Source organism: Cydia splendana, chromosome 13, assembly GCF_910591565.1.
Source record: "Cydia splendana chromosome 13, ilCydSple1.2, whole genome shotgun sequence".
NCBI lineage: Eukaryota > Metazoa > Arthropoda > Insecta > Lepidoptera > Tortricidae > Cydia > Cydia splendana.
In genome coordinates this window covers 577,152-585,985 of record NC_085972.1, presented here as the reverse complement: position 1 = coordinate 585,985, position 8,834 = coordinate 577,152, and the positions used below count along the sequence as shown (strand labels likewise).

Here is an 8,834-nt window from a genome sequence, read left to right as displayed (position 1 = left end):
ACTCGCGGAAAGACTTACATTCCATAACGGCCCCCCCGGTCACATTTCTTCAGTGGAATAGTCGAAGCATTATACCAAAGAAACCTGACCTTATTCAGCTCATCAACAATCATGCTGTGACTGTTGCGGCCATTTCGGAGACATGGTTACGCCCAGGCTCCTTTTTCAGAGTGCCGGGCTTCTCATGTCTCCGGGAAGACCGCAATGATGGACGCGCCGGATGTGCGTTGTTCATCAAACGCGGTTACCCTTTCGCCCAAATTTCTATTCCCCCTCATTCGGATGGGATTAATGCCGTAGCTGCCAAGGTTATGGGCATTAATTTCATCTCTATATACATTCCCCATCCTGAAGTAGTTGATATATATGAATTAAAATCTATTCTCAAATCGGTTCCACCTCCTCTTATGATTTTAGGGGACTTCAATTGTCACAATATGTCATGGGGGTCATACCATTCGGATGCATTTTCATCAGCCCTGTTGGATTTATTCGATGAAATCAATGTGGGAGTTATTAATGACGGTACTCCCACGCATCGGGTATACCCAGGACAGAACCCCCAGTCAGTCCTCGATCTATCTGTGTGTTCTCCTAGTTTGTCTTCTTTATTATCCTGGAGGGTATTACGCCAGTCGTTCGGCAGTGACCATTTCCCAATTATTATCACGAAGCCTTCTTCTATTCTTCCAATTCCGTCCCCTGAACCTCTTTTAAAACACAAAATTCAATCAGCAGACTGGCCCAATTACGCATTATTTGTAGAGGAAAGTATGAAAGAGTGGGACACGAGCGAAATGGGTCAAGATGAAAAATATTTAAAATTTAAAAATGTGTTAATAGAGTCCGCCGATAAATTTATACCAAAAAAGAAACCTGCTAGACTTAAAATCCCTTCACCCCCGTGGTGGAACGCAGACTGTACGGCAGCCGTTAAGGAAAGGGATGCCGCTGAAAAAACTTTTAACAATTCCGGAAATTTAGATGATTACATTTCTTTTAAAAAAATCTCGGCACGTACAAAGCGCTTCCTAGCAAAGGCTAAAAAGGGGGGATGGAAGGGATTCTGTGAGAGCTTATCTCCTAGAACCCCTCCATCACTTGTATGGCGGAACATAAAGAGGTTCAGGGGTTCATTTCATCCAGAGTCTATGCCCACCACAGATGCTCCTTGGCTGGCCGACTTTGCAGATAGACTTGCCCCGTCAACTGTCCCTGAAGCATCCTGCTTGTTACTTCCCCCGCTGTCAGGCACCTTGAGCTCACTGGACATGCCTTTCTCATATTCAGAACTCAGTCTAGTGCTTAGTGGATTGAGAAATACTACACCTGGAGAGGATGGCATACCATACTGTTTCCTGTCTAAGCTCAATTCATCTTCACAGGAGTATCTGCTCGGTATTCTAAACCATGCCTTTGACACGGGAGAGATCCCAGTTGACTGGAAGACCCAAGTTATTATCCCAATCCTAAAACCGTCTAAAAACCCAGACGAAGCTAGCTCATATCGCCCGATTGCTCTTTCCGCGACAATGGGAAAGATATTAGAGCATCTGGTTAAAAATAGATTGGAATGGTTTGTGGAAAACAAGGGTATTCTAGCTGACACGCAGTTTGGCTTCCGAAAGGGTCGTAGTACAATGGACAGCTTAAATATCTTAGCAACTGATATCCGACTAACCCTTTCAAAAAACGAATATCTGCTGGGATGTTTTCTAGATATCTCTGCGGCCTACGACAATGTCCTTCTTCCGGTGCTCAGGGCAAAAATGCTACATCTGAGCATTCCCGCGAAGATTGTACATATTGTCACCAAATTGTTCATGGGTAGGTCAATTAAAATTAGGAATGGTAATTCCTATTACCCACCTCGAACTTTGTGGCGTGGTCTCCCGCAAGGATCGGTACTCAGCCCCCTGCTTTACAGTATCTACACCTACGACTTGGAGCAATCTGTCCTATCCTTCTGTAATATCTTGCAGTATGCTGATGACCTAGTCTTATACACCTCAGCAAAGTCAATGGACAAAGCCACTGCTAGTCTTAATACAGCTTTGGGTTACCTCAAGGATTGGCTTGATGAACATGGTTTGACCCTATCGCCAACAAAAAGCTGTGTAGTGACTTTCAGTCGCAGAAGGACCATGCCTGACGCAGATGTCCGTTATGGTGGTGTGATGATTCCAAATAAAGAGTCAGTAAAATTTCTAGGTGTTATTTTAGATCATAAAATGTCTGGCACCTCACACCACAAATATGTACTGGGTAAATGTGAGAAAAATATTAATATTCTTCGAGCATTGTCGGGTGTCTGGTGGGGTTCCCATCCTTATTGCCAGAAGCTACTATACAATGCCATCATACGTAGCCATATAGACTATGGGGCATTTTTAATGGAACCCTGTAATAAGGATGGTCTAGATAAATTAGATCTTATACAGGCTAAATGTTTAAGGATCATACTAGGTGCTATGCTTCCCTCTCCCAAAAATGGCATGCAGGTGGAAGGTGTTGAACCGCCGTTGGCTCTACGCAGACAATACCTCGCCGACAGGTTCTTGATCAAAGCCAGCTCTTACAACAACCACTTGCTGCTCCCACGCTTGCAGGCGCTGGCACTGGAGGTCACTGAAAGTAGATATTGGACATATAAAGCCTTTCCCAGAATAGTAATTTCTTTTTCAAAATTAATTAATATCCACCCCACTTTATATCAATCTGGTGCTAACCCATTATTTGAAGTGGCGTTTGAGACCCTAATTTACTCACCAAAGGTCATATTAGACATAGGAATTTTCAAAGATGATCCAGGAGCAAACAATAAATTTAATAAATTTTTAGATAAATGGCAAGATTACTTACCGGTTTTTACTGACGCTTCTAAGGTGGATCCTGCAAGATGTGTGGGAGCAGCGGTGTGGATTCCACGGTACAATATCGTCCTTCCATTTAAATGTCCTCCTCAAGCGTCCATTTTCACAGGTGAGGCAGTTGCTATTCTTGAGGCTGTCAAATATGCAGACACACATAACATTAAAAAAACAATTATCTTTTCTGACAGTAGGAGTTGCCTGCAGGCAATAGTAGGCAATCAATTAAAATTTAAAGCCAAATTTCCTTTGATTCTTGAAATTAAAGCTGTGCTACGTAGGTGTGAATCGAGGGGCCTACATATTGTTCTCGGATGGGTTCCAAGCCACTGTGGTATTAGAGGCAATGAGGTGGCTGATATATGGGCAAAACGGGCGATTGAGATTGGTTCACTAAAACGGGAAACTTACAGTACTGACCTGTTGAGTTGTGCACTATCTGATATGTTTAATACATGGCAGAGGCAATGGGATATCTCTAGATTGGAGACTGGTAAACATTATGGCTGTGTACAACCTCGAATTACTCGAAAACCATGGTTCTATCGATTCCGTACTTCTCCAAAGTGGGTAATATCCACCATTTGCCGTTTACGCTTAGGCAAAGTATGTACTCCGTTATTTCTGGCTATGATTGGTGTCCGTGCGAACTCATTGTGTGAATGTGGGTTGGATGAGGGCAACTTGGACCACATCTTCTTTGCTTGTACAAAATGTAGCTACTCACTATACGATGTACTACCCGAAAATGTTCCACGACCTATATGCTTTAGCTCGCTTCTTTGCCACATGGATACTAAGCTAACTTCTATTCTAATTAAATATTTACAAACAAATAACATAAAACTCTAAATATTGTCTTATCTCTTCTAATTTAATGCGTATAATTCATGTCAATCTATACTCGTTTTATTCTAAACTCTATATTTCTATATTATATATATCGTTTTCTTCTCTTCCACTTCCTTCATGTTGGCACTACTAACGTTCTGTCATTCGCTTCCCGCTTTTTTGCTAATCGTTGTATTCGTCATGTGTTTGTCTGTGATGTTCATAACAATTATTTGTTTTTAGGTTTCCCCGACTACATCCTCCCAAAAATGCAAAATTATTATACCGAACATTCTCCTCACGTGTGAAAGTCAACACCGACATTGGCAAATCCACCCTGTGCAAAATTCCAGGGAGTAAGCCAAAAAAAAAAAAAAAAAAAAAAAAAAAAAAAAAAATTCCAATACCACACAATCGATACGAATTTAAATGGACTTTAAATCACTTTTTAAACTAACAAATCGCCAAATAATCTTGTTCTTGTTTAGTTGACTATTGTTATGATTCATTTCGAAGATGTTGATACTATGGAAGTATTGCAAGCGTGTCGCTGCTGCCTGCTACGACCGCCAGACAAGGGTCTCAAAACTCTGTACACGCATCTCGGCAAAACTGAGATATATTCTGATATGCTCACCGATTGCTTCGATGTAGATGTAAATATAGGTTTAATAATCCATAAGCTTCTGTATTTATAATGTTTCCTACATTTTAAAGATCGAAATCATAATTAGCTCATTGTGGTGTAGAATTGTAGATAGTACATTTTAGCGCGTTTTATAAAGACATTTCCTTGCATAATCATTGGTTTTAAGCTAATTGTTGTCTTCTACTTCTTCCTCGGTCCCTCATTGCTGAGGATCGCGCCCATGTATGCTACGTCTCCACAGTGTGCGATCATATACCTACTATTGTGCAACACTATGGTTTTATTTGGTACTTAGTACTTGGTAATCAGTACTACTATTTTTGTTTGCAGCTTACCCTAGGCAATGATGATTGTGGCATCTGTGAGATGTGTGTGTGCCGTCTCCGGAGTGTGAGTGACTTCAAAAAGCAAGTGAAGCGCAGCCAGAAAGAGCTGCGGGTTTGCATGGAAAAAATATTGCAAAGAAAAAGTAAGCTATTTATGACCCCTTTGAATTATTGCTTTATAAGGTAGCATATTTCATTTGTGATTTGTTGTTAATTGTATTTGTTCTTAACCTTTTAACCACCATACAATTTTTCATTGAGCATGCTTGAGTTGCGGACGGTACAAAGTTACACAAAGTTTTGCCTTACTTATCAGACCACGGAGAAATGCGGTTCAAGGTTTAACTAAAAGAAACATGATCCAATATGCAAAACCAAACAACGGCAAAGGAGCAGTTAGTTTGTTTTCTTTCTATTGGTAAAACCAAATGAAAACAAACATTTTTTCCATTGCAAAATTTTATATTTTTATCAAATACCTCTTAGATCTTGCAACATATATTTGTAACATACTTATATTATAACATATATTTCATATTTGTTCTAGACGAAAAAGCCCTCAAGTGTGAGATGTCTCATGAAGACACGTCAACTGATGAAGCTATGCTACGTAAGTAACAACTATCAAAAGTCATATGAGTCATTAAACCTGTCAAGGTTGTATATATAATCTTTGTTTGGTTTTAAGATTGTTACTTATATTATCCTTGGTACAATGCCTCAGGGGCCTATTTTAGATTTAAGCTAGTTATTAATTTCGTTTAGTAGTACCACTGTATATATATTGTATGTAAATAAATGTTTTTGTTATTCTCCCAGGAGATGAGCCCTCTGTTAAGATGGAGAGGTGTGATGACCGAGAAAGCGATGGTGACTTAGCATTACGTAAGTACTTTTTTGTTAAACATGTGTTTATAACAATTCATTTAGAGATTTGTAATTGAATTGTATGGCTATTACTTTTGTTTGCTAGAAAAGAAACACAGACCATACATAAGAAACAGGAAATGATAGAAAATAATATTTGCCTTTTCATACATTGTGATATGTTTTGTTGTTTAAAATACATAGTAAATATTATTATTTTGAATTTCACGGGTTTAATAATCCCAGTATTTTGATAGGCTTGCGTGGGGATATAGATCCAACACGTAGAAGCCCCTTGGAGAGCTTTAATGTCAAGTAGAACGCCTGCTGGAACCCGTTCACAGGCGCAACAATAAACACCCATGAACTGGTTGCAGCAGGCATTGGGGCTATTGTAGAAAAAGTGAACAATATACCCTATATATAATAACAATATATGGATTGAAGTTTGGGTGGACAATGAGACTGGGCTATTGTAAAGAAGTCCGGACACCTGCCATAACAATGTTACCACACGTTGTCGAGGCAGGTGGTGACTTGCCGCTGACTAGTTGGGCCCCTGAAACTGCCGTCGCGAAGACGACCAGGAGCAACACCGGTGTGTGCGGCTCAGGGGTGTCGAGTCTGATGCATCTTTCCCTTCCACCTCTGGAGCATATAGCTCTAACGACTCCTCCCTGGACGGCCAATGAAGGCAAGCCATAGCCGAGAGTCCTGCGGGTCCCCTTGGGGTCCACTCCGACCGACGAAGACACGCCGGAGATGGAGACCCTGACCGACTCTCGGGAGCACTCGGCTCCGTGGGGTCGTTACTCCCCAATAGCTTGCCACAAGCTGCCCTGCGGGGGCGTATATTATTATTATACAATTACAATTAATTTTATTTCTAGCTAAGGCAGGGCAATCATTTCACAAAAGAATCTTAATGATAATGTCATTTAGATTGACTTAATAACCTTATAATTGGCGTTATTTGTACGCCCACACATTATTTATCGTTATAATATGCTACGGTAAAAACCCGTTTAGAAAACTAATAGTTTTAACACGTCACTGAAGAAGAGTTTCTACGGTAATATCTACGAGTAATTAGTTGAACCAAAAGTTTTATTTTTATTTCCCTCTTCAAAAGAGGTATCCTCTTGTCGGTGGAGTATTTTCCATTTCATTTACTTATTGGAAAATGTATAGCATACATGGATCCCTAACAAAACTTATATGCGAGTACACATTACTTATTTATGTTATTTTTGTACAATTTGGTTATCTTATTGTCCTTTTTCAGGACTGTTGGACCGTTCAACGACTGATCCCGACGCCATCCGTGAAAAGCATACATGCCACATTTGCGAACAAACGTTAAATCAAGAAGGTTCCCTCGAAACCCACGCGCATGGCCAGGAAACTGACTCTATGAATGAAACACAAGACACTACGGAATATAACAAAGTGGATAATTTATACTCATGTGACATATGCAAAAAAGAGTTCAAACATCAAGGATACTTAAACACTCACCTAAAATGTCATACGGACAATTATCGATACTCCTGTGAAATTTGCAACAAGAAATTCACACTCAAATCACGTTACGACATTCATAAAGTCACCCACACAGGTGAAAAACGTTATAAATGTGATGTATGTAACAGACGGTACACACAAAAATGTACATTAAACGCTCATTTGAAATACCATACAGGGGACTACCGGTTCTCATGCGAAGTATGCGGTAAAAGATTTACCCAAAAAGCTTACTTGATTAAACATATGCGTGTCCACACTGGTGAAAAACCATATTCTTGTAAAGTCTGCCAAAAACAGTTTTCACAAGAAGGTAACTTAAAAACACACTCACTTATACATTCTGAAAGTAACACGTCATACTCTTGCGATATATGCAATAAAGAATTTAAACTAAAATCGACTTTAAAGAAACATTTACTGACCCATTCTGGTGATAAATTATTCAGTTGCGAAATATGTGGGAAACAATTTCTACGTAAAAGCGAACTGTCTAGACATATGAATGGACATATGGGTGTGAAGCCACATTTCTGTGAAATCTGCAACAAAGGTTTTACATTAAAAAGTAACTTGAAAGCTCATAAGCTAACGCACACTGGTGAGAAGTCCTTCTTGTGTGATATATGCCACAAACCATTTCGAACTAGAACACATCTAAAAAGCCACATGCTGATACATACTGGGCAAAAATTACATGCTTGTGAAGTGTGTAATAAGCAATTTACACATAAATCTGCTTTAAATCTTCATAGTAGACTTCACAGCGGGGTAAAGCCATACACATGCGAAGTCTGTAAAAAGGAATTTAGAATACTTTCTGGATTAAAGTTACACAGTCGTGTCCATACTGGTGAAAAGCCATTCAAGTGCGAAATCTGCAATAAAACATTTGCCCATCCATCAAGCTTTAGAAAACATAAGCGTATACATAGAGAGAAAACATATCCTTGGTGATATTAGAAAAGTGATTATGGACTGATTATATGAGAGCCCAAGATGGCCAAACCCTGTTAAAATAATGCTGGCCGTTATTTCATCTGCTAGCTAAAACGTGTTATTAGTCCGTAGTGTACATAAGTGAATATGAATATTCATCAAAATTAAAATTCCTAATGTTGACTTTTATTGTACATATTATTTAAGGAAGTAATACGGATAAGAACAATACCTTCGTGTAGGTAATAAAACTATATTTTCAACAAATGGTGTTTTGTTTATTGTTCATAATATTTTAAGGTCGGCAACGCGTATGTTACACCCCAGGGTGCCTAGCGAAGGTGAAAATCGCTTGGGCTACGATAGCAAAACGCTTCGTGTCTCTCTATCACTCTTCCATATTAGTGCGACAGTGACAGTTGTGTTTGCTTCGCTACGGAGTGTAAACGATCGATTGGCATGTTGGCTACGCACCCTGGTGTTGCATCCATAGGCTACGGTGACATAGGCGGGCCGTACCTAACTTTATTTACCACCGTCATGGTACTAAAAAAAGATAACAAAATTGTATTAATGGATTAATATTGGTTTCATTGAAACTTATTTAATTACACAAACGGGTCTACCGCGATATAATTTCATTGTTTTTACCTTTAATTCCGACGTTTCAGCTGAGTTGCACCAGCTGTGGTCACGGAAAAACTACCTCCGGTACCTCCTGTGGTCTTTCCGTGACCACAGCTGGTGCAACTCAGCTGAAACGTCGGAATTAAAGGTAAAAACAATGAAATTATATCGCGGTAGACCCGTTTGTGTAATTAAATATGT

General features: G+C 39.6%; 1 protein-coding gene across 2 annotated transcripts; it reads left to right on the top strand.

Moving 5' to 3' along the window:
* Positions 1 to 4,105: 4,105 nt before the first annotated feature.
* Positions 4,106 to 8,097, top strand: LOC134795952 (zinc finger protein OZF-like). Of its 2 annotated transcripts, XM_063767842.1 has the most exons (5): positions 4,106 to 4,357; positions 4,681 to 4,819; positions 5,224 to 5,286; positions 5,496 to 5,561; positions 6,829 to 8,097. In XM_063767842.1, exons 1-5 carry the CDS (start codon positions 4,202 to 4,204, stop codon positions 8,022 to 8,024), a joined length of 1,620 nt encoding a protein of 539 aa, XP_063623912.1. In that variant the 5' UTR covers positions 4,106 to 4,201; the 3' UTR covers positions 8,025 to 8,097. The 2 variants fall into 2 exon arrangements, with proteins under 2 accessions (XP_063623912.1, XP_063623913.1); XM_063767843.1 differs by lacking the exon at positions 5,224 to 5,286 and having other exon boundaries at positions 6,829 to 8,096.
* Positions 8,098 to 8,834: the final 737 nt, after the last annotated feature.

Excerpts from the sequence above, each read along its gene's own strand:
- LOC134795952 (XM_063767842.1), top strand. The coding sequence starts at position 4,202 with ATGATTCATTTCGAAGATGTTGATACTATGGAAGTATTGCAAGCGTGT. Across the intron at positions 4,820-5,223 it reads AAAAATATTGCAAAGAAAAA|ACGAAAAAGCCCTCAAGTGT; the intron begins GTAAGCTATTTA and ends TATTTGTTCTAG. Across the intron at positions 5,287-5,495 it reads AACTGATGAAGCTATGCTAC|GAGATGAGCCCTCTGTTAAG; the intron begins GTAAGTAACAAC and ends TTATTCTCCCAG.